Source organism: Didymella exigua (genome assembly GCF_010094145.1).
Source record: "Didymella exigua CBS 183.55 unplaced genomic scaffold M421scaffold_33, whole genome shotgun sequence".
NCBI lineage: Eukaryota > Fungi > Ascomycota > Dothideomycetes > Pleosporales > Didymellaceae > Didymella > Didymella exigua.
The window spans coordinates 184,227-206,248 of record NW_022984807.1 but is presented as its reverse complement, the minus strand read 5'-3'; the positions used below and the strand labels follow the sequence as shown (position 1 = coordinate 206,248).

The following is a 22,022-nucleotide window of genomic DNA, read 5'->3' as shown; positions in this document are numbered from 1 at the left end:
ATGGGTCGCTGCATGCGATGCGGGCATGGTGTTTACCTCTACATACAGAGTCAGCGCAAAGTGATGTCGTGTCCGGACATTGTCAGCTGCGTGATACTTCTACAACGCACCAGCGCTCTTCAGGTGCTCGTCGTAGAGCTTCTTCTGCTTCTCCCACTCCTTCTTGACCTTTTTGCTCGCGCCCTTGGAGAGCTCCTTGCCCTCCCTGTCCTTGAGCGGCAACCCGTCAGCATCCCATGCGCTGTACTCGGCGGTCCTGAACATGTCGCTAGGGTTGATCCTGGCTTGCGCAGCCAGCTTGGCCTGCTTCTCTGCCTCCTCGCGCTGGCGCTGGAGCTTAGCCTCGGCCTTTTGGCGGGCGATGGTCTCTTTCTCTTCGCGTGCGAAGCGCAGCTCCGCGTCGACGGGGCGAACCATCGAGGGCAGGTTCTCGCGGTCCTCGAGGTAGATGCCGAGGTCCCAGAGATGTGTGTCGCGGAGTGCATCGCAAAGCGCAAGGAAGTCCTTGGCGGGAGCCTTCTTCTCGGAAAGATTGCGCAGGCTCTCCTGGAACGTGGAAAGGACTTTGGCGTAGGGGATGGCCTTGGCGTCTTGTTGTTGCGTGGGCCTGTGCTGCGCGATGATGGACTCGAGGACCTCGCCTGACAAGTCGCCAGCGACGGCGTGCTTTCGGACTTCGTCGCGATCGCGAGCGGCAGCGTACACAAACTCCTTTGCCTCTGAGGGGATGTCGATGCCCGCCCAGCCGATGCCGCCGTCATACGGATCGGCGTTGCCATCGAGACCAAAGATGCGAACGATGCGTGTGATGTAGCGAGCAACGTCGAATGCAACGCTGTCAGACAGGTCGACGGGCTTGGCAGAGTTGCAAGCTGTGACTAGCGTCGAGATGGCGCGAGTCGCAGCGGGTGTGTCGAACGAGTCCGCAAGCGCATTGTGAATCTTCTGCTTCGCCTGCTCAAAGGCCTCCAGGATGCTCTCGTCCTCGTTGCCGGTCGAGTCCATCATGGGGTTCACCTCGCGGTCGCGAACCTTGTAGAAGAAGTTGCTGATGCTGCTCTCCCACCCAGAGCCGCCCTTGCGCATGGCGGGTGTGATCTCAATGCCGTCATGCCACCCTCCCATCAGGAAGATGATGCGCAGACTGCGGGCGGTCCAGTCTCCTCGCGCCAATGCTTCCCGGATGGTTGTGAAGTTCTTCAGACTCTTCGACATCTTGCTGCCAGATATCGACAAGTGGCCCATGTGCAGGAAGTAGTTGACCCACTGGTGACCACCCTTGTCGCCGGACCAGTGTGCCTCTGACTGTGCGAGTTCGCTGTGGACGTTAGATGCTGGCCACTCAGACTGTACGGTGAACTCACTTGTCGTGGTGAGGGAAGCACAGGTCGATACCACCCGAGTGGATATCCATCTGGTTGCCCAGCACATCGCTGGCCATGACAGAGCACTCGATGTGCCAACCCGGTCGCCCGGGACCCCACGGCGACTTCCACGCTGGCTCTCCGGGCTTGCTGGATTTCCACAAGGCAAAGTCGGCCTCGCTGCGCTTCTCCGATGTCTTCTGCTGCGACAGAGCCCCCTCACCGTCGGCCTGCAATCCCTTGTCTCCCCGGTTCCAAGGCTCCAGGCGGGCGTAGTGGTTGCCAGGGATCTTCTCAAAGCTGTCAATGTCAAAGTAGACGGAGCCGTCCGAGGTCTTGTAGGCGAAGCCATTGTCGACAATCTTGTCGACAAAGGTGACAATCTGATCGCCATACTCGGTGACTCGAGTTACGACATCAGGATCGAGGACGTTCAGGTTCCTCATGTCTTGCATGAAACGCGCCTCGTACTTTTGCGTGAGCTTGGTGAAAACAGTGTGGTCACTAGCGTCGATCTTGGAGCCGTGGACTGAGTCGAGGTAGGGCAGCAGCACCTCTTCGGCGCCGCCGTAGAACAGCTCAACGTCTTCTGGAGTCGTTTTCGAAGGGGCGAGCAGTGCTGTTGCCGCCGTGCCTACTGTCTTCAGGTGCATCTTGATCTTGGCCTCCTTGTCGCCTGGCGCGCCGGATCCGTCCTCCGACTTTCCAGCGATGACGTGGGCGTACTTTTCAGCCGACTCCTTGTTGAAGTCCTCCGGTGCAAGCTCGGCGCTCAGAAGCGGGAGGTTCTTCTTCACGTAGGCATCGAACGCGGCCACGGTTGTAGCAGCGACCTGGTCTGATATTGTCGGGTTCTCGGCCTTGTACTGTGCGAGGACATGTTGCTGGCGTCCTCTCAGGATGATCTTGTCGTCGACATCGGTGATGTTCTGGACAAACTGCAGGTTGTAGCCAAAGTAGCCAGCCAGGATTCTCCGCAGGACATCAATGGTGACATAGTTCCGCGCGTGTCCAAGATGGGCATCGTCGTACACTGTGGGGCCGCAGCTGTACCATTTCACGAGCTTACCCTCGGGATCAATGGGGACAAAGTCGTTTTTCGACCTTGTCAGAGAGTTCCACACCTTGAGCTTTGCTGGTTCTGTCGACGTGGGCTCCTTCCATGGCGGCTGCGTGCGCGCTGGGGTGGCCATGGCGGCTCTGGAGACGAGCTGCAGGGGTGTGGGCTTGAAGTGGTGGCTGGAGTGCAGGAGCGGGGAGCTAGCGGGAGTGAGGAATGTGCGGGACAAGGACCGGAACGCAAAGACCATCAAGCAGACGAGACGAGACGGTACGGCAAGAACGGAACGACAGGACGAACGACAGGACGGCCGACAGTACGAACGACAAGACGAACGACAAGACGAACGACAGGACGAACGACAGGATGAACGACAGGACGAACGCGGAGGGAAACAGCAAAGTGGAGTCTAATGGCGATTGGGTGACTCAGGGTGCTGCGTCGTCGAGTCGCTCCGTGAAGCCGCGGTGTCCTTGGCGTTCCCCGCCAATTGCAGGGCCGAAAGCTCCCCGCAAAAATTATTCCTCGCGCTTCACACAAACACTGCGTTCGCGACGTTGACCCAGATTCTGCGACGTTGGCCTAGATTCTGCGACGTTGACCCAGATTCCGCAACGTTGACCCAGATTCCGCAACGTTGACCCAGATTCCGCAGACGTTGGCCCAGATTCCGCAGACGTCATGGCGCCTGTTGTCTCCCCCTTCCTCGACCCGGGGACACACTCTGCGGCGCACGGCCTGGGGATGGTCCAGTTGCGGCGCGACCACCTCATCCCCGTTGTGCTCGCACCGAACGGCGACTCGGACTACGCAGAGGGAAAGGTCGAGAACACGCGCTTCGGGTCGTTCCCGCACAGCACGCTCGTCGACCAGCCGTGGGGCACGCAAGTGCTCGCATCCGTCGTCGACACGGGCTCACGCGGGCGAACAAAGAAGCGCAAGAGAGATGGCGGAGACGAGACACCGACCACGGACGCGCCCGAGACGAAGACGAAGACGAATACGGAGACGAAGACGAAGATGAATACGGAGACGAAGACGAAGATGAATACGGAGACGAAGACGAATACGAAGACGAATACGAAGACGAACAAGGACGTGGTCAAGGCCGCGACGGCAAGCAGCGGATTCGCGCACCTGATCCCCCCGACGCCCGAGACGTGGACGCTCTCGCTCCCGCACCGCACGCAGGTCGTCTACACGCCCGACTACAGCTACATCCTGCAGCGCCTGCGCGTGCGTCCGGGCGACCACCTGATCGAAGCCGGCGCCGGCAGCGGCTCCTTCACTCATGCGGCGGCGCGCTGCGTCTACAACGGTGCGCCGGGCATGGATGTCGCCAACGCAGTTGATGGAGTTGATGGAGTTGATGGAGTTGATGGAGTTGATGCAGTTGATGCAGTTGATGGAGTTGATGTAGCTGATGCAGCTGATACAGTTGATGCAGCTGATACAGCTGATGCAGCTGATGCAGCCGACGCCGCCGCGCCCAAGACGCCCACACGCACCCGCCGCGGCGGCGTGTACTCGTTCGAATACCACGAGCCGCGCGCGCAGCAGCTCGCCCTCGAGCTTGCCGAGCACGGCCTCGACCCCGTCGTCACCGTCACGCATCGCGACGTGTACGGGACCGGCTTCGGTCTGGCCGACGGCACGAGCCCAGACGCCGACGCCGTGTTCCTCGACCTGCCCGCGCCCTGGCAAGCGCTGCCACATCTCACGCGCACCACGACATCGTCGCCCCTCAACCCGCGAAAAGCAGTGCGCATCTGCACCTTCTCGCCCTGCATCGAGCAGGTCACCAAGACCGTCGCCGCCCTGCGCGCCCACGGCTGGCTCGAGATCGACATGGTCGAGATGCAAGCCAAGCGGCTCGAGGTGCGGCGCGAGCGCACAGGCCTGGCCGAGGAAGGACTACGGGGGGGCAACGCGAGCGCGGCCAGTGTCGCCGAGGCCGTGCAGCGCCTGCGCGACGTCGAGGGCCGCGCTGCCGTGTTCCATGGCCTGCAGCGCGCGAAGCAGGAGGACCTTTTGCGGCGCGCTGAGGCGCGGAAGCGCGGGCTGGACGCCGACGGGGGGGGTGCAGACGCAGATGCGGATGCCGTGCGCGGGTACAACGCCCAGGGCCTGCCGCCGAGCAGACACGATCGTCTGGACCGCGTGAAGCGGGAGGCGGCGACGCGGCCGCTGTTCAAGGAGGGCCGGCTGGTGCACAGGACCGAGCCGGATCTGAAGACGCACACGTCGTATCTCGTCTTCGCCGTGCTGCCGCGGCAGTGGACGGCCGACGACGAGGCGAGGGCGCGTAGGAAGTACGGCGCGGGGGTGCGGTAGACGAGCGCTAGGACGAACAAGATGAGATACCCAAATGGTGGTTTGAGATACCCAAATGGTGGTTTGAGATACCCAAATGGTGGTTTGAGACACGGCCGCTGCTTCGAATGAGATTGAGTTGCTAGAACGTACATGGCCTTCCCGCAGCCACCCACCCCAGGCCATTAGATCGCCTCGCACGAAATCACCCCCACACCGCATCCCTCGCGCGATGACTCCCCTCCCTGCCCGGCGGCGTGGAAATAAGATGCGTCCACGCCTCTTGCCCGTCGACGAACAGTCTGTAATTGACATGACTCTGTTCGCCATGCGCCGGCGTGCTAATCTCCACAGCGCCAAACTTGCTCCCGCCGTCGGGCAGATACTTGATCGTCACATCCGCATCGTCCATCTCCCTGTACGTCCTAACAGGGAGGTAAAACATACTCAGCGGACTAGTGCTGAACTCATGCACCGTCGCGCTAGCAGGCCAGCGACCGTCGGCGGGCGGCGGAAACGCAGTGGCGGCGAACTCGTGCCGGTCGCCTGACAGCACCACGACGCCCACGCCGTGCGTCGACGAGTGCGCCCACGCTGCTTCCAGCACCCGCTGTCGCTCAAACAGGTGCCCGCCCCACGTGTCCTCCGATCCGAACTGCCAGTTCTTCGTAAACGGCGTGCCCGTCACAATCATCTTCCAGTGCACGCCGCGCGGCGGCTCTTTGTCGATCCACGCCAGCAGGTCCGCGAGCTGGGTGGCGCCGAGCATCGTCTTGCGGGGGTCGTTGGGGTCTTTGCTTGCGGGGCTGCGGTAGCGCCGCGTGTCAAGGAGGAAGAACTCGGCCGGTCCCTGCGTGAAGGAGAAGTAGGTTGCGCCCTTGCGGTGAGCGGGTGGGTTGGCGGCAGCGTTGTAGTGAGTAAAGGCGTCGTACGCAGGGACAGCCACCCCAGTCATGTTGCCGTTCCAGTCGTTCTGGATCTCGTGGTCGTCGATGACATGAATCCAGGGCAGGTTGTCGCTGACTGCAGGCCAGGAGGGGCTCGAGTACACCTGGCGGTATTCGCGCCTGTACGTCTCTGCATCCTTGCCCTGTCTGTGCGGCACGTCGATGTAGATGAAGTCGCCGAGGAAGAGCATGAAATATGGCTTTAGTTCGTGGATCCAGCTGGCGAGGTGCTTCATGCCTGGGAATTCAAGCGGGTGCTGGACCGGCGTATATGGCACCCGAGGCTTGATGCAGCTCGAGTGGACAAATGTATACTTGTCACCCTAAATGAATCAGTGTCGTCCTGCATGACAGCATGGCAACGAACCTTGAATGCCGAGATGCGACCAGGGCGCGGCGGTGTGGTGAAGGTCCCCGTCTTGTTGCCACTCGAGGTGTTGATGACGTACTCGTACGGCGTGTCGGCGCGCAGATGATCGATCTCAATGACAGACGTGAAGTCGGTCTCGTTTGTGAGCCAGTACCCAGGCTGGGACGCCTTCAGCGTCTTCTCCATCCACGAGCGACTCAGCTCGTCGATGGAGCGGTAGAGCACCTTGACGTCGTGCGCGTATGGCTCTCGGACCAAGACCCTCGCGCTGTGGTCTGACACGTATCCGATGCGCCCAAACGACGCGTTGTGGCAGTCGTGCAGGAGCGTTGGCCGATAGATGACGTCGAGCGTCATGGCCAGCAGCACCATGTTGATGCCGAATGTGATCCAGCTCCACATCGCCGACGAGGGACTCGGCAGGCCGGTCAGGAGGGTCTTCAGTATCGCCGGCTGCCTCTCCTCGTACTTGATCGTTTCGCGCACATCGAGTTCCTCCAAGGGCCCGTCATCGGCGCCCTCGATCAGCTCGGCTTCGGCGCTCGCGTCGCGTTCAATCGTGTCTTTGACGATGATGTCGAGCTCGTCCGATATCACCTTGTACTCGGCCGTGTCCTGGAAGCTCGTGAAGAAGGCGGGAATGTAGACGGCAGTCAGCGCAGCGGCCAGCGGCGGAACGACTGTGGTGGGAATCTAGCATCAAGGTCAGCAAACCGCGCGGGTGACAAAGCAGCTTGTTGCACACTCACCCATCGCAAGAAGATCCAGATGCTCACTCGCAGAAGCAGCGAGCTGGTGATGGTGAGGATGTCGCTGGCGGATGCCATGGCTGCTAACCAGATATCGTCGCTTGGCCGTACCGGCGTTGGTGTTTGGCGGAATGTGCTCCTGCCTGTGAAGGCCGCTTCCGGCCTCTCGCGGCAGGGCGCGCGTGACAATGACGTCGATCACGCTAGCGGGCCGCCGCGGAGACGCGTTGAACTTCACCTCGACCTTCTTGAGGCTGACGACGAGAGATGGCCAAGACCCTGCGCGGACCACGTTGCAGCCGTGCTGCTACGTTCGAGGTCACCCGAAGAGTGTTGAACAATAGTCAGATATTGGTGCAGGTGAAGCAAGAACTATGAGCACAGTCAGCTGCTCCTTGATTTCAACAACGTCAAGGCACCAGCAAACTCAAACGACTCAATGATGGAAGATCTGATAGACGTGATCCAGCCAGAAACCTTGAATTAAGTTGACCACCCGTCGCCTCTAAGCCTCGAACAAAGAGCACCCTACAAGCTGAGCCCAAAATCCCAAACCTGCACCTTCCTCGTCCCAAACGGCCCTCCCTGCCTCACAAACAGACTGAGAACATTGAACTTCTTCAGCCGCTCCTCGTCTACCAGCGGCTCACCGGCCATGTTCGTAATCTCGCCCAGCTTCTTCCAGTCCGTCCAGCCACCCGCCGCCGTCGCACCCCAGAGCTGCACCGTGCTCTTCGGCGCATCGGGCAAGACGGCAATGACGCTATCGCCCGCGGCGACGATCTTGCCGCGGTACGCGAGGTAGGGCGGTGTCGAAAGGCCCGACACTTTGATAGCCGTCTTGCTGAAATTTCCGTCGGCGGTGCGCAGGTAGTGGTAGAAGGTGCTGGTGCCTGTGCTGTTGTCGCGCATGAGGGCGTGGAACCTGCCCTTGTCGTCTGCGCACTGCGCTTCCTGGTTGATGATCTGGCTGTTCTGAGGGATGCTGTAGATCTTGATGCCCGCCGTGGAGGGCGTGATGGGCACCGCGACGGTCTGGCCGTTGGTCTGCTTCCACGTGCGGCCTGCGTCTTCGGAGAGGGCGAAGTAGAAGTCGTGGTTTGTGCTGGCATCGGGCGTCTCGCGGACGGTCCAGGAAACGTAGAGTTTGTTCAGCGCGTTGGTGAAGCCGTTGATGTATGCGTTGTTGTCCTGCCCTTGCAGATACTTGCCCACGTTGGACCAGAGTCCGGAGGTGGACGAGTACCGGTGGATCCAGGAGTCGCCCGCCCCAGATACGCCGATGCGGAATTCCATCAACAGGTCGCCGTTGTCGATGCGCTCGAAGCGCGGGTATGTGAGGGGTGTCCACGGACCAGTGCTGCCGGGGAGGGAGTGCTGCACAGCGCCGAAGGCTGATGCAGTCCATTCGGAGGGGATGGTTTTGGCGATGCCCGTGTTGCTTACGCGGTAGTTGATGGGCACGTCGTGGTGGTCGAAGGAAAGGTGAATCTTGCCGTCTCCACTAATTCCCATGGAGATGGTGTTGTGCTCGTCAAGCGTCTGCTGGAGGTAGTCGGTGAAGGCGAAGTATTGCCATGCTCCGATTGAAGGTGAAATCTGCCGACGGCCAAGGTTCACATAGTGCTTGCCATAGCCGGTGGCTGTCGCGTAGAACGCAACATATTGATAGTTGCCAAATGTCGTCAACGCGTTTTGTTGGAAGGATAGACCGTTCAGCCTTACCGAGCCTTCGACATCGTTACTGATGTTGTAAGAGTTAGTCGACGTAACGGAGATGGCCGAGGCGACTGAAGAAATAAGCGCCACAGAGGCCAGGAAGGAGGAGAGGAACTTCATTGTCGCTAATCTGGCCCTGACAATTCCCTCGTGTGAACTTGACGTTTATATACTCTACCAAGTCGCTGTATATTAACCCGGATGGCATGCTAAGCACACGGCAGTCCGGAATTTGCGGGGAAACTTAGCATCACTATAATTGCAAATTGAGCCCCGTGACGAGCGGACCATGGTCCAAGTTCTCTTTGGGTTACGAGTGGCCAGATGTAGCTTTCCTATATGGTGTCTCGGCGGATGCGACTATTTTGTGGTAGTCGCGGCTTCTCGTACGGACCTGCGCCGGATTTTCGGGCCAGCAATGGTGCGGAGAGGAGAACCTGGGGTATGGAGAAATCGTTTGCGCAGCTTGGGAAGCCGCAAGGCCCCCGAGCGGACTTTGCATACGAACCCCTGAGCAGCTCAAAGCTTGAAGCCACGAGGGCGACAGCATTATCGCCGTAGCCCTGCCTGCTCGACGTCACCTCTTGCGACAGCACTAGCAAACTTTTACGGGTTCTTAGCGCGGAATCCTTGAGTAGAACATTTTCTGTATACCATCTTCTCATGGAAAAGCGAAAAACGAACGTGAGCTGCTTCTTACGGCTGTTGAGTAAATGGTGTTGATGAGAGAATGCATCGAGAGGTCGCTGGGCGGAGAACAGCGCCATGAACAGCGCCATGGACCCGCCAACCGAGCGCCATCCGCCTCCGAGATTCTCGGAACGTCCTCTTCCTCCAACAACCAGGACAGCGACTTCGTATCTCTCCCCCCCACTTCTTATATCACAAGAAGGAACGATTCTCTCGCAGTGCCGTCCGTAGCCTTAACGATGCCGACGAAACATAACCGAATGGAATGTCGCGACACCTGAACAGGCAGGTAGCGGCTGAGTCTCCTCACTTGGCACTTGGCGCGCCATTCAATGGTCGTGAAGCAGTCTTGGAGTGACGTGCCGGCATCGGAAGTTTATCGTCGACTGTATCGCGGAGATGTATAACCAAGAGATGATAAAGAGTCGTGGTCGCACAAAGGCAATGGCCCACGTGCCAAGCAACAAGTCGTAGAACAAGATGGCGACTCTTTCGGTTTTGTTTTTCGCAGCGACGGCATTGGCACAGGGCACAAAGTACGGCGGAAACCATGTTGTGACCCAGTTCGACTCGCAGATTGTGGAGCAGGGAGCATTCCCGGCGCCTAATGTCACGCTGTACAGTCCTGCGTTCCTACCGAATGCATCTTTTGCTCCTGGGTGGACTGAGGGCACTAAGGGCGCGACAAGCGAGGCAGATCTGGGTACGTTCGACTATAAAGCATCGTAGAGGTAGGCGGCTAAATGGACATCAGATGCCTTCCTGCAGAGCTTTGCGCAGAAGAACGCTGCCTGGGCGACATACAGAAATGCCGATTTCTTGAGCGAAGAGGGCAAGTTCTTCCCGTACGTTCGTCTTGCGACCGATACGAACTCGACGAGCAAAGTCCGAGTCTGGATCCAAGGCTCTGTGCATGGAAACGAACCTGCTGGCGATGAAGCGACTCTCGCGCTGCTCGGCGCGATGGATGCAAACCCCACATGGGCTGCTGGTTTCCTCGAGAAGCTCGAGATCATTGTCCTGCCTCGCTACAACCCTGACGGCAACGCGTACTTCCAACGTACTTTGGCGACCAACTTCGACCCTAACCGCGACCACGTTAAGCTCGTTCGTCAACAGACCCGTGATATCAAGCAATGGTTTAGTGCCTTCTCTCCACACATCGCTATCGACATGCACGAGTACGGCGCACGCTCCAGGTACGCTGGGAACTACAGCAACGCTGCAGACGGCATGTACAGCGCTGCGAAGAACTTGAACATCCACCCGGCGATCCGTAAACTTGCCGAGACCGCCTTTGCACCTGCGATTGGCGCCTCGCTGGATTCAAAGGGGCTGCGCGGTGAGCCCTACGTTACCGCGTCTCGGTCGGCGAACCCGGTTCGCTTCGATGAAGCCGGTACTGATGCGAAAATTGGCCGCAACGCCATGGGTCTGACGCAGTCGGTCACTTTCCTGTTCGAGACACGCGGTATTGGAATTGCGAATCAGTCTTTCAAACGTCGAACTCTTGGTGGACTGCAGATGATCCTTGGTGTGCTCGAGACAGCCCGCGATCAGGCCGAGGAGGTGTACAGCACGATCGAGGGAGCCATTGAGGAGGTGATTGCGAGCCAGGAACCGATCGTGGTCACTGATTACACGACATACTCCAACCGTACGTGGACCATGGTCGACACTCGCAATGGCGAGGTCGTGCAGCTCCCTGTTGAGTTCGCGTCAACGACACCTGTCACGCCGAACAGAACAGTCACAAGACCCGAGGGCTACGTCATCCCTCGTGCGTGGTCTGATCTCGCTGAGCGACTCCGAGTATCTGGTCTCGAGGTCGAGACGCTGCTGGAAGGCTTCAAAGGCGAAGTCGAAGTATACAACATCACATCTTCGACCCTCGCGAGCTCTTACTACGAGGGTGCGATCCTCAACACCGTCACGACCGACACGTTGCGTCAGAACGTAACACTCCCGTCAGGTAGCTTCTTCGTGAAGAGCGCACAGAAGAATGCTGGTTTGGCCTTCGTTGCGCTTGAGCCGGAGAACATCGATTCGTACGTGAGCTTTGGCATCGTGCCTCTGGGAGTCGGCGACTTGTTCCCCGTGTTCAGGAAGCTCTGAAGTAGGCCTGCGTAGTCTGGACAAATGTCCGACCGTATGTGGATGCAGTACATTTCGTGTAGTCTGCAACTGTCAGCAATGTTACATCCTTGGAAAACTATTGTACAGGAACCGCTGTGATGCCTTGGGTATGCAGACCTGCTTTAGTATGCACTGACCGTGCGCCAAAAATGCTCGCCCCGATTTCCATCGGCATTTCCTTTTGCCAACCCTGTGCGCCTCTTGTAACAACGCCCTTTAACGAACACACCACAAGCGTTCTTCTAGAACATGAAGACCTCGTAAACAGCTTTGGTGTCGTGTAAAAATTGACCGCTTTCGCGAATAACATCTCTTTTAGGTTAGTTTGGCGAGCGGTCACGTGTGGCTAAGTCAGCCAGGAACACCTTGCTGCACCTTTATTATGCGCCGTGTAAGACCGCGACCCAATCTGCAATGCGGCGAAAATGTGTTCCCGTTTAAAGGCCCGTATATGTGAGCCTCCTCGCAATACATCCTGCTGTCTAGTAGAAAACGTGACGGAAGGTCGAAGCGTGCGCTGCAAAGGCCGCAACCGGAAATTTGTGGTAGACAATAAGACCGTTTGACTGCACTGAAATACACTGATCATTCTCTCCAATGTCGTCTAGATTTTCCTTACTTGTGCGGTTTCCTTTGTCGACATTCTTTCTTGATTATCGAATCCGGTTCCAGCTTTGCCTTTTCTGCATCTGATGCTAAGCCAACTACCTCTGGAACTCCTTCGTCGTATATGCACGGAACTGTCACCTGAAGCTGCTCTGCACTTTGCTCATAGCTGCCGACAGACATACCACTCTTGTGACGACTGGATCGTATGGCGCAGTATTGTGAAGAGCGTGCGCGTCCGTACCGAACCACCTGCAGCTGTGCTTGAACGAGGGTGTAAAGGGATAGAACATACAATGGCAAACGCTGGTACCGTTCAGCCTGGCGCTGGACATCCAAGTATAACCGCTATCGAACAGTATATGCCACAACTTATAGTGTTGGGATGTAAGCTTCATCGTTCACGTAGGTAATTGCATGCTGACGTTAATGCACAGATACGATGGCAACGCCGCTGGATCTCCGTACCATGTACGATCAGTGTAGAGCCTTGGTCAGTAGACAAGAGTATCCATCATCGCTGATCCGAGCAAAGACCGATGAAAGTAAATGGTTCGAGTTCATGACAGACCCAACAAGCCGATTTGCTCCGAGAGAATGGCTGTCTGCGCAGACCGCCAGCTTGTGCTTTGCTATTGGAGCATTGTCTGATGTGAACCACGCTTATCAGTCAGAGGAGCCATATGCACGCTTGGAAGACGTCCAGTGGTTCAATTCAAACGCAACCCAACAAGATTGTGCAGACACGCTGGTAATGCAGCATGCATTGGCGAATACAGCAGTCGGTTGCTTTTCTCTGGAGCTTCGGGCGGCCCTTGGTGGCGAGAGAACGATCGGCGAGGACTTCGAAGGTACCGCCAGTCCACCGACAGCTTCCAGCATCCCGTTGGCAGCTCAAATGGTATCGAGCTTGCTATCTTCGCCCGGCAACTTCAAGGACTCCTCACCGAGTTGCTTGATGGCCACCGTTGACCCTGTCTTCTTCACGAGCCATGCATGGACCGGGTATCTGACCACACGAGGCGACTGGCGAAGCGTGTACCACGGGATCGGTGGGCACAACCTCAGGGATCTGCCCTTAACAAATGGACTCGACCATGCGGGCAGTGCCAGTTTTCCAATTGCCCTCGATCACACCGTGAGATTCCGTGTTGTCGACACTTTGGCCAATGGCGACTTTGTGCTGCAATCCAACTACTTCCACACCCGGGATGACATGTACACTATGACGGTACTGGTGGAGAAACGGACCGGCCGGTTGTCGATATGCATGTTACGTCCAGACGACGCGCCTCCACGAGCGATACAAGCCTACCCAAGAAACGCCCTCAATACACCTTTCGGAATTGTATACGGTATCGAGCCTGGTAGTTGGCTGTGGCTTTGGAAGACCGAATGGTCTGTTGGAAGTTCGAGGGGTCGCTGAAGTGGAAAGACGAATATTGAATAAAAAGACGGTTCGGCAGTTCGCCGACAGGTAGCATGCCGATACGTAAGGTATCTGAGACACTGGAGGCAACAAGGGTCCGGAAAAGCCACGGATTAGTGAGCGCACTCACCGGGGTAGTGATTCCCAGAGAGTGGGCGAGGGCTCTCAAATGCTGCCTCTGCACCCATTGAGTACAAATGGCTGGCGCGAGGCCAAACGGCAATGCTGCACGCATCGGCGGTTTTGGTCGTTGCAGGAGAACTGGCTGGCTGTATCAACCCGTGGGCACTTCGCTCGAAGCCATGCTTGCACTGTCTCGTGGAGCTAGCAATTGCACTCAGCGCGGCCTATGACATCGTCCACAGATGTGCGATGTTGTCAATTGAGAATGCCAATCCCAGAGCTTTGGCTCACGGATCGCGGGCTTGCCAATCTCATGTAGTGCATCTGTTGTGTGCCACGGCGGGACGTGCATCAGAATGCAGCGAATGACGCATGATCGCTAGAGAGGCGAAATGAGAAAACACAGAATCCATTTCCGCAGACCTGAATGCTTGCTTCTTGCCGTGTGTCCAACGACATCAAGTAACGGCTCAAGTGTTGGACGTGTCTCAGTTGCACTGAATAGTACGATGCATAGTCTTGTTGATCTGTAAGCGTCGTGACGAAGAGACGGAAATGTACAGCCGAGGCGACGCGCTAAGTCCCGTAGTCACGTGTATGGCTCTCCGCTTTTGGCGGTGCTGCTTTCATCAGCCCAACTAGCAGCTCATCATCAAATGAGAGGGCCATTCAGCTGACTCCAATTCGAGATCCTGCAGCTTGTGCAACGATTGCGCTAGCTATATGGACCCCGTGGACCACCCCGCAGGTAATCTACCTAGTCTGCAAGCTGTTCCGGCTGCATGCCTCGCCGTGGGCAAGGTTCACCGTACATTGATCGATTCCACAGGAATGATGAGTTCAGACACACAATGCCATCGTGACCGCGGCACGTGTCAGTGTTCTCTAGATCAACGTATTGTGACGCAAAGAGCGCCACAAGTAGTACTCGAGGAATGATCCTGACAGGTTACCTCCCCAACTCGTACCTCCCGCCGAAGCGCATGGTATTGGACGATTCGAGCTCGTCGCCAGTGGAGAGCGCTTGCAATCCAGCGGTGTTCATGACTACCAACAAGCTGGGCCTGAAAGGGCAATCGGGACCGAAAGGTAAAACGAGCTCAACAAACAACGATTTGCGGCAGGTGATGCAGTCGAGCATGAGCACGCTTGGAGCCTGAAGTTACGGTGAGCGACCCGAGATTTGAGAATGCAGGGCTCTGCTCAACAGATGCTGCACTTGGTAAACCCGGTTTTCGATGGGATGACGTTCGTGAAGGGCGACAAGGGGGGGGCGGGATGCCGTGTTTGGCCACTTGAGCAAGCTCAGAAAGTCTCTGCTGATTGGGATTGCGGGAGGGAAATGTTTGCTGAACCCTGAATTAGTACCCTCAAGCGTACCACGGGACAGCCGCTGCGGTGAAGTCGACTCGTTTCTGATAGCAAGCAGTGAGAGTGCAGTATGGCCGCTGCTAGCCTTTGAGACGACTGGACGCAGGACAAGCGAGTTTGCAACCTCGAATTATTGACAGGGAGCACAGCACGTTTATCTCCTTTTCGTTGCACGACCGACGGGGGCGCTTGGCGCTAAACTAGGATAACTTGCATGTGGCACAGAGGAGGAGCCTCTCACGTGGTGAGTCCAGGTCGTGGAGGTTGCTCGGCCCGCGAGACCTTAGCGTTGATAAGCCCTTGGTTCCGCCTTTTGTTTCTGAATACCGCCAAACCTTGATTGCCATTGTTCCTCTGTTTCCCATGCACGGCGGCCCTTCTTCTTCCTCCATCAACATACAGTAGGCCCGTCACCATGCCTCTCGACCCCAAGGACGAGCCGTTTCCCACGAAACAGCTCATCATTATCGGTAGGTGCTGCTGCTCGGCGCGATGATGTCATCGTAAACTGGGGATTTTCTGACCACCGGTCAGGAATATGCCGATTCTCCGAGCCTCTCGCGTTCAATTCCATCCTCGCGTACTCATACGTGATGGTCCAGGACTTGGGTATCCATGAACGCGATGCCTCCTTCTACTCCGGACTACTCGTCTCCGCCTACGCCATCGCTGAGGCCATCACTGCACCGCTATGGGGATCCATCTCCGACGTTTACGGCAGGAAGCCGGTCGCGCTGATTGGCCTCGCCGGTGTCGCGATGTCTAGTATTGTTTTCGGTATGGCAGGCACCTTCTGGGTTGCGCTGCTTGCGCGATTCGTCGGTGGTGCTCTGAACGGAAACGTTGCCATTATGCAGACAATGGTTGCTGAGATGGTCAAGAACCCAGCTCACGAGCGTAAGACACCTTCACAAGATCTTCGCAGATGATGCTAATAATCGTCTAAGCTCGCGCATATGCAACGCAACCATTTGTCTGGACCTTGGGAGGCATCATCGGCTCTGCCATGGGGGGCTTCCTTGCTCAACCGGCGGTCTTCTACCCCAACGCTTTCGCCAAGGATGGTCTCTTCGGGAGGTACCCATACCTTCTGCCCAACCTCGTCGCCGCAATCGGTATCGTCATGGCTATTGTTCAGGGCGTACTCTTCCTGCAGGAGACATTAGTTCGTGAGGAGCCCGACCAGAACGGCGGTATCATATACGGCGACAACATCAATGAGAGGAGTCGCCTACTTCCGGCCCAGGAGCCCCACCAGGTTCCAGGACGCGTTCGTGGCTCTATGGCTGGCTCGATGCGCGGCCCTCGTGGTTCCATTGTCAGCTTGACAAGGGACCGCCTCGGGTCCATGTCAGTCGCTGGCAGCATTCGCCACATTCGCAAGCGCGCCTCTTTCTTGGAGGAGGGTATGCCGGCAGCATTCGACCAGAGGTTCGATATCCGTCGCTCATCTTTCGGTACCATGCACTCGATCAGGGTCACTCCTCACACCGTTCTGCCTACCCGTGGAGCCCCTGCCAAGCCTCGCAACACCTTCAACAAGACTGTTGTCATGATGATCGTTGCGATGTCTATCTTCGCATTCCACCAGATGGCGTTTATCAGCATCCTCCCTGTCTACATCCTAGATGAGCCTGCTACCCGAGGTGTGGACTTCCGTGGCGGTCTTGGCATGTCCCTCCACGACGTGGGTGCATTCCTAGCCATCAACGGTTTCATCGCCTTGTTCGTACAAGGATTCATTTTCCCCATCTTCGTCGAGCATGTTGGCGTGTGGAAGTCGTTCTTCTACATGGTCTTGTTTTACCCCATTTGCTACGTCATCATCCCATTCATCAGCGCCCTTCCTGATGAGTTCATTTCTCCCGGAGTCTACTTTACTCTGCTTCTGCAAGCATTCTTCAGTATCATTGTTTTCCCCTGCTCTCTCATCTTGATGAAGAACGCTGTCCCTTCACCCCTGGTTCTTGGCCGTGTCAACGGTCTGGCCATGTCCGCCTGCTGTCTTGCCAGAACCATTGCTTGTCCTCTTGTTGGCGCTATCTACTCTATCGGTGGCAGCGCTACTGCTTGGTTCGGTCTTACGCTTATGGCTGTGTTCGGAGTTTTCCAGCTCATCTGGGTTCCCGAGGAGGACGTTGGCCCGGTCGAGATCAACAATGGTCTCAAGAAGGTCGTTCACGGCGACGACGAGCACGAGGACGCAATCGACGACATCTCGGTCATCGGATCCGTACGGTAGTCTTCTTCAAAAGCTAGCGATTTTACGCCGGTTCTCCAAAATCGAGGACTGTAATGTCCTCTATTTCTGCATCATTATTCGGCGTTGGAGGCACTTCTCAAGGCTTCACGAGGATTTGATCATGACCAAGCATTCGGTCATGTGAGCATTTCTTGCATAGCGAATCGAAAAGCTTATGGCATTTGCATTAATGTATCGCAATAGATTTGCAAGTACACAAAATTGCCATCTTTTCCACCACTACACGTTTGAACAACACCATACTGTCATAAACTGCCTCCGTCTTCATCCCATGAATCCGCTCCTCACCAGCAATCTTTCGGTAAGCGCAGCGATCGCAGCTGGGTCGTTGCAGAACAACTTCGCTACACTCTCCAACTGCATCCTGGGAATCTCTGGAAGTGCATACACCAAGGTGATCCAGCCAAGGCCAGAGATAATGGTAAAGACCTGTGTCAATGTTAGCATCGTCTCAAACTCTAGCCCAGGCGAATGCCACTGACCAAGAAGAAACGCGATTCGACATTTGGAAAAGCATAGAGAGTCATCTAGAGGTAAACAAGATCTGCCGAAGCAAGGACCAAGTTCGCCAGGGCCACATCATTTTGATCGAGGGCGATTCGAGAATGCTTCACTGTAGAAGGCCTTGCGCCGAACTACAGAGAACGGCGCACACAGTCGTCTCTTTCTCACCGAGGCGTTTGCACTATCTCGAAATGGCGCCGAGGACAGAAAGCGAAGGATACTACATACACGTGTGACGCTCTCTACTCCCAATCTCCACGGCCCCAACATTATTCAAAATCTGAATCAGGAGCCATCCCGTTTTTCCTATTTGCGTCCCTTCTAAGGGATAGCAGCGACAGTTCCTGACCCCGCTGTATCAACGCGCTTCATAAACCACCACACGTGTCTTGGAGTGTGAAAGTCGATGTTGAAACTCGACATATCGTTCAACAGCCACTCTCGCTAACGAAAATCTTGAAACAGTGCTTTGGCGTGTGTGTCATCCAGCGACTGTTTTAACGTGATGAGTCTACTCGCCGGTCTTTAGCCACTTAACACCTCATCGGTCAGCGACTGTATCACCGGCTACGGGGTATTCGTTTTGCGTCGGAAATGCGCTCTGGCTGGCCGTGTCCGGTGTGAGAGTGTTGGAGAAAAGAATTGCGTGTTATGTTCTTGTCTGGATGATTTGTCGAATCAAATCAAAGCTAATGGCTGCCTAAGGGTGAGGGTTGGAGGCGGCGGTGTGTGTCGCGCGATAGTTATTGACATCCCGCTGAGACTTGATGTTCGATAAGCATCTGAGAACTTTGAGCATACATTGTGATCTGGTCGGGTGCCCCGTGACAGAACATAGGGGTAGTTTATGTTGTGTTTAAAAAGTTCTGCACTTGCGATGCTGACCACTGATTGCGCGCTCAGCTTTATGTTACATTGTACAAACTCATCATACAAGTCTTACATCGTACACCTATCCCACACATCGAATCTATGCCTGACACTTCTGCACCTGCTCTCGGATGTAAGCGGGGTACTGGCTCTTGAGCTCCAGGCCGTCCCTCATCTGCAGCTTAGGAAGAGCCTGCACGCTCTCATCCAGCACCTGCTTGGCTCTGCTCTGGTACTCGGCAGCCTCTGCTGCAAGCGGCATGTCCGCGCCCAGCACAACCTTTGATGTCTTCAGCGCATTCCAGATGACCATTGACTCGAACAATCCCTGGCAGTACTGGTTGAGGCTTTCGGTCTGTGTCTTCTTGCCCTTAAAGTCCGCTTCTGTCTTTTTAGCGAGAGCGGATACACGGTCGATCGAGTCCTCAGCTTGGATCGCTGATGGTTCGTGGGTCTTTGGTAGTGCGGCGGTGTTGTTCTGCTTGAGGGCGTTGACGAGGCGGTTGGCGAGGTTCTTCACAACCTCGACATCGCCTTCGTGCTTCTGCGCAACGATAGCGGCCAGCTCTGTAGGTATGGCGATGACAAAGGGCGCACTCCTCCAGTCGGTTGGAAACTGCTTGACGCCCTTCAGAGACGATACGGCGTGGTGCTCCTCTTCCTCCATCAGCTCAACGACCTGTCGCGCATACCGCAGCGCCTTGACAGTCTCCTCCATTTCCCAGTCAGAGTCTGCGGCCCGGTCGTGTGCGCCCTTCAAGGTTCTGAACGCAACGGAATAGTTGCTCAATCGCACTCCCGTGGCCTTGACTCGTTGCAGCGCCTTCAGAACAATATTTTGGTGTCCGTTCTCGTTCAGTTTCCGTACTACAAGCTCCTGCCATTGGGGTTTGACGGCAATACCGGCGCTGTGGAAGCCCTCCAGTACACGAACTAGATTCTCCCAATCTGCTGCTGTTTCGCTCTGGTTGATCACTTCCTGCAGGCTGTCCCATCGGCCCGGTCGCGAGTTGCGGTCGATGAATTCGAGGGGAAGGGTCACGTCGCCTACGGTGACCTCGACAGGTTCGGTCTCGAGCTTTGCGCGCCCCTTCTCCTTGTAGACGAGCTTTTGCTGTTCTCGTGTCAAGTGTTCGGGGAGGAGGACCTTCGAGTTGATCTTGGCGAGTGTAGCTGAGAGTTCGGTGGAGGAGGGCTCAAGGAAGACAGGAAGGCCGCCTACGAGGATGTCAATATGGGGCACAGCGATAGTTGTATGGCTTATGCGCACCCTTTGACCGTGCCACACTCCGCGAGAAAGCGCGGCGCGAGCCATTGGCATAGACAGCGACGCCATTCGAATTGCGCAGTGCCGACTGGCAGCTCCGACGTATTGAGTACATGGTGATGTATGGTTGGTCGCACGCCTGTCCGCTCTCAGATGCGAGGCTCCAGGCTCAAAAGTCTTGCTGACTAACATCTTCTCCGAACACCACCAGCCACAGCGGGAAGCCACGATGAAGCCACACCCCTCTACTGTTAGCGCAGCGTCCACGCTATCGTCGTTGAGATGTCTGCAAAACGATACAGCTGGTATCTCCCATACTTAGAGTCGCCGAGCAGCAAAAGCAGAACCAATACCAAAATGGACAACGAACAAGCCACATTTTGGCTCTCGCAGTTCATTGGCAAGAATCTGCGGATTCATGCCTCTGACGGGCGCGTCTTTGGCGGGCAGATGAAGTGCACTGACAAGGTGAGTCTGCAAGACTGAGGGTACATACAAGGTACTAACGACTGCAGGACCGCAACATCATCTTGTCTCTTGCGTATGAGTATCGTGCGCCTTCTGCTGAAGCCATTCGCAAGGCAGTTGAAGAGTCAGGGAACCCGTCTGCAAAGGTGACTTGGAGCAGTCGCTACGTGGGGTTGATCGTTGTGCCAGGCCAGCATGTCAAGAAGATTGAGTTCGAAGAGAGCACATTGCCAGGTCAAAAGAGCGGGGTCATTCTTTGAGAATATGGTAGGGTCAAAGGTGCGCTTTGCAAAGCCAACGCACACGTGACACGACCCTTTTTACATCCCAGTGTGCCCTTGCATACGACAACGGCCGTTCAAAAAATCGTCGCCTTAGGGACTCGGTTCTACCAACGCCGCCTCATCTCGTCAATACATTCGTTGTCTGCGCACTATCTACTCTAACCAGCACAGCTCTCAGCCGAGACCGCCTGCAGCTACTGGACTGAGATTCACGCTTTCCAGATCCACGCCCTGACTGCTCAGCTCCACAGTTTCAGCGAGACATCATTCACCCTGGCAACCGAACGCACGCCGACACGGGGACCAGCTTGGAACGCACCTCTCCGAACATGACCTGCAGGCTCCTCGAACTGCCAGCAGAGCCCCTAATAAGGATCTGGCGCTACGCCCTCACGAGTCAATCCGGGTATCTACAGTTTAACGGCACCAAGCACCGTTTCGATGCATCAGGCATCGGTGCAGGACTGCTGCTTTCATGCCGCTCGATATCCTTGGAAACGCTACACTTGCTGCTGCAACTGAACACCACGCCTATCGATCTGAGCATTATTAGATACGTCGACTTCTCGGTGCAATGGGCGAGACTGGAGGACTTGGCTGCGAAAAATAACATCATCTTGCGTGCGAAGACGATTCGGCCAGCTGGAGGCAATCGTTCTACGACGCATGAATGTGGACTATAAAAGTCTCCTTGATGTGTCAAGGATGAATCTTGACTGCGCACCTGGCAGACCAGCTGCCTTTTGCAATATGAGTCTAGTGACGAATCTCGCTCTCTTGAATCTATGCACCTTCCCGTTGCCGTCCGAGCCACACACGATACTGCCTGCGTGCACTGGAGGTCCTCCTAAACTCCACGGCGATGCTTGCCATCGAGCCTTCGCATCAGGAGCGAGATTATGGCATGCAACAATCCGGGTGTGAGTGTAAATACCGCTCTAACGAAAGGCGCAGGACGACCTTGCGTCGATCGAAAGAGACGAATAAGTCTACGACAGAATACGACAAGTACCCCAGTCACCCGACAGGAGTCTCGTTTGGTACGTTTAAGTCTAGGGCCTGCAACGGGAAGCGACCCAGGCTAACCGCAATATGGTCCGACGTAGCTTGATGTAGAGTAGCAAAGTCTTGCCATGGAGACAAATTGTACCGCCCTTAAGAAGAAGCATAATTCTCAGAAGCTGAAGACCCGAGGGTGATTTGGATGGCAGAGACGACCGAGCCAGGCATCCGCGACTACAGAAGCCATCGAAAGATAGCGAAAGCAAGAAAGGGAAGCAGCGTAATGACCATCTAGCATCGGTAGAGAGAACATACGTCTGCGAATTCGAAGTTAGTTGAGCGAGCCAACAAGAGTCGCCATAAGATTGCCTCGCGAGCGGTAGAACGTCCACAAGAGCTCTAAACCTAAGCCGTTACGCAGAAGCCTAAGTATATATTGATTTCCCAGTCATGCTTTCCTGTTTGGCATCTGGCTGCGCTGGCCGGG

General features: G+C 56.2%; 10 protein-coding genes across 10 annotated transcripts; 5 read left to right on the top strand and 5 right to left on the bottom strand.

Moving 5' to 3' along the window:
• Positions 1 to 99: 99 nt before the first annotated feature.
• Positions 100 to 2,557, bottom strand: M421DRAFT_94995 (uncharacterized protein; the record flags this gene model as incomplete). Its single annotated transcript, XM_033598256.1, has 2 exons — positions 100 to 1,318; positions 1,365 to 2,557. 2 exons carry the CDS (start codon positions 2,555 to 2,557, stop codon positions 100 to 102), a joined length of 2,412 nt encoding a protein of 803 aa, XP_033445268.1.
• Positions 2,558 to 3,105: 548 nt separating this feature from the next.
• M421DRAFT_70923 (GCD14-domain-containing protein) lies at positions 3,106 to 4,758 on the top strand (the record flags this gene model as incomplete). Its single annotated transcript, XM_033596748.1, has 2 exons — positions 3,106 to 3,825; positions 3,919 to 4,758. 2 exons carry the CDS (start codon positions 3,106 to 3,108, stop codon positions 4,756 to 4,758), a joined length of 1,560 nt encoding a protein of 519 aa, XP_033445267.1.
• Positions 4,759 to 4,850: 92 nt separating this feature from the next.
• M421DRAFT_267194 (Metallo-dependent phosphatase) lies at positions 4,851 to 7,259 on the bottom strand. Its single transcript, XM_033588750.1, has 3 exons — positions 6,804 to 7,259; positions 6,052 to 6,747; positions 4,851 to 6,007 (listed from the first exon to the last, which is right to left on the bottom strand). The coding sequence occupies exons 1-3, from the start codon at positions 6,879 to 6,881 to the stop codon at positions 4,943 to 4,945; spliced, it is 1,839 nt and encodes a 612-aa protein (XP_033445266.1). The 5' UTR covers positions 6,882 to 7,259; the 3' UTR covers positions 4,851 to 4,942.
• A 72-nt stretch (positions 7,260 to 7,331) lies between these two features.
• On the bottom strand, positions 7,332 to 8,642 carry M421DRAFT_8276 (uncharacterized protein; the record flags this gene model as incomplete). Its single annotated transcript, XM_033597537.1, has 1 exon — positions 7,332 to 8,642. One exon carries the CDS (start codon positions 8,640 to 8,642, stop codon positions 7,332 to 7,334), a length of 1,311 nt encoding a protein of 436 aa, XP_033445265.1.
• Positions 8,643 to 8,749: 107 nt separating this feature from the next.
• Positions 8,750 to 9,560, bottom strand: M421DRAFT_267180 (uncharacterized protein). The gene has a single exon (XM_033588749.1). It carries the CDS (start codon positions 9,299 to 9,301, stop codon positions 8,858 to 8,860), a length of 444 nt encoding a protein of 147 aa, XP_033445264.1. The 5' UTR covers positions 9,302 to 9,560; the 3' UTR covers positions 8,750 to 8,857.
• Positions 9,498 to 11,376, top strand: M421DRAFT_267268 (Zn-dependent exopeptidase). The gene is made up of 2 exons (XM_033588751.1): positions 9,498 to 9,915; positions 9,967 to 11,376. Exons 1-2 carry the CDS (start codon positions 9,693 to 9,695, stop codon positions 11,325 to 11,327), a joined length of 1,584 nt encoding a protein of 527 aa, XP_033445263.1. The 5' UTR covers positions 9,498 to 9,692; the 3' UTR covers positions 11,328 to 11,376.
• A 252-nt stretch (positions 11,377 to 11,628) lies between these two features.
• M421DRAFT_267072 (uncharacterized protein) lies at positions 11,629 to 13,493 on the top strand. Its single transcript, XM_033588747.1, has 2 exons — positions 11,629 to 12,341; positions 12,392 to 13,493. Exons 1-2 carry the CDS (start codon positions 12,041 to 12,043, stop codon positions 13,378 to 13,380), a joined length of 1,290 nt encoding a protein of 429 aa, XP_033445262.1. The 5' UTR covers positions 11,629 to 12,040; the 3' UTR covers positions 13,381 to 13,493.
• Positions 13,494 to 15,292: 1,799 nt separating this feature from the next.
• On the top strand, positions 15,293 to 17,119 carry M421DRAFT_103399 (MFS general substrate transporter; the record flags this gene model as incomplete). Its single annotated transcript, XM_033586899.1, has 3 exons — positions 15,293 to 15,347; positions 15,412 to 15,774; positions 15,825 to 17,119. 3 exons carry the CDS (start codon positions 15,293 to 15,295, stop codon positions 17,117 to 17,119), a joined length of 1,713 nt encoding a protein of 570 aa, XP_033445261.1.
• Positions 17,120 to 18,614: 1,495 nt separating this feature from the next.
• Positions 18,615 to 19,896, bottom strand: M421DRAFT_70992 (uncharacterized protein; the record flags this gene model as incomplete). The annotated part of the gene is made up of 2 exons (XM_033596756.1): positions 18,615 to 19,732; positions 19,785 to 19,896. 2 exons carry the CDS (start codon positions 19,894 to 19,896, stop codon positions 18,615 to 18,617), a joined length of 1,230 nt encoding a protein of 409 aa, XP_033445260.1.
• A 242-nt stretch (positions 19,897 to 20,138) lies between these two features.
• On the top strand, positions 20,139 to 20,509 carry M421DRAFT_71207 (uncharacterized protein; the record flags this gene model as incomplete). Its single annotated transcript, XM_033596771.1, has 2 exons — positions 20,139 to 20,249; positions 20,297 to 20,509. The coding sequence occupies 2 exons, from the start codon at positions 20,139 to 20,141 to the stop codon at positions 20,507 to 20,509; spliced, it is 324 nt and encodes a 107-aa protein (XP_033445259.1).
• Between the last annotated feature and the right edge of the window lie 1,513 nt (positions 20,510 to 22,022).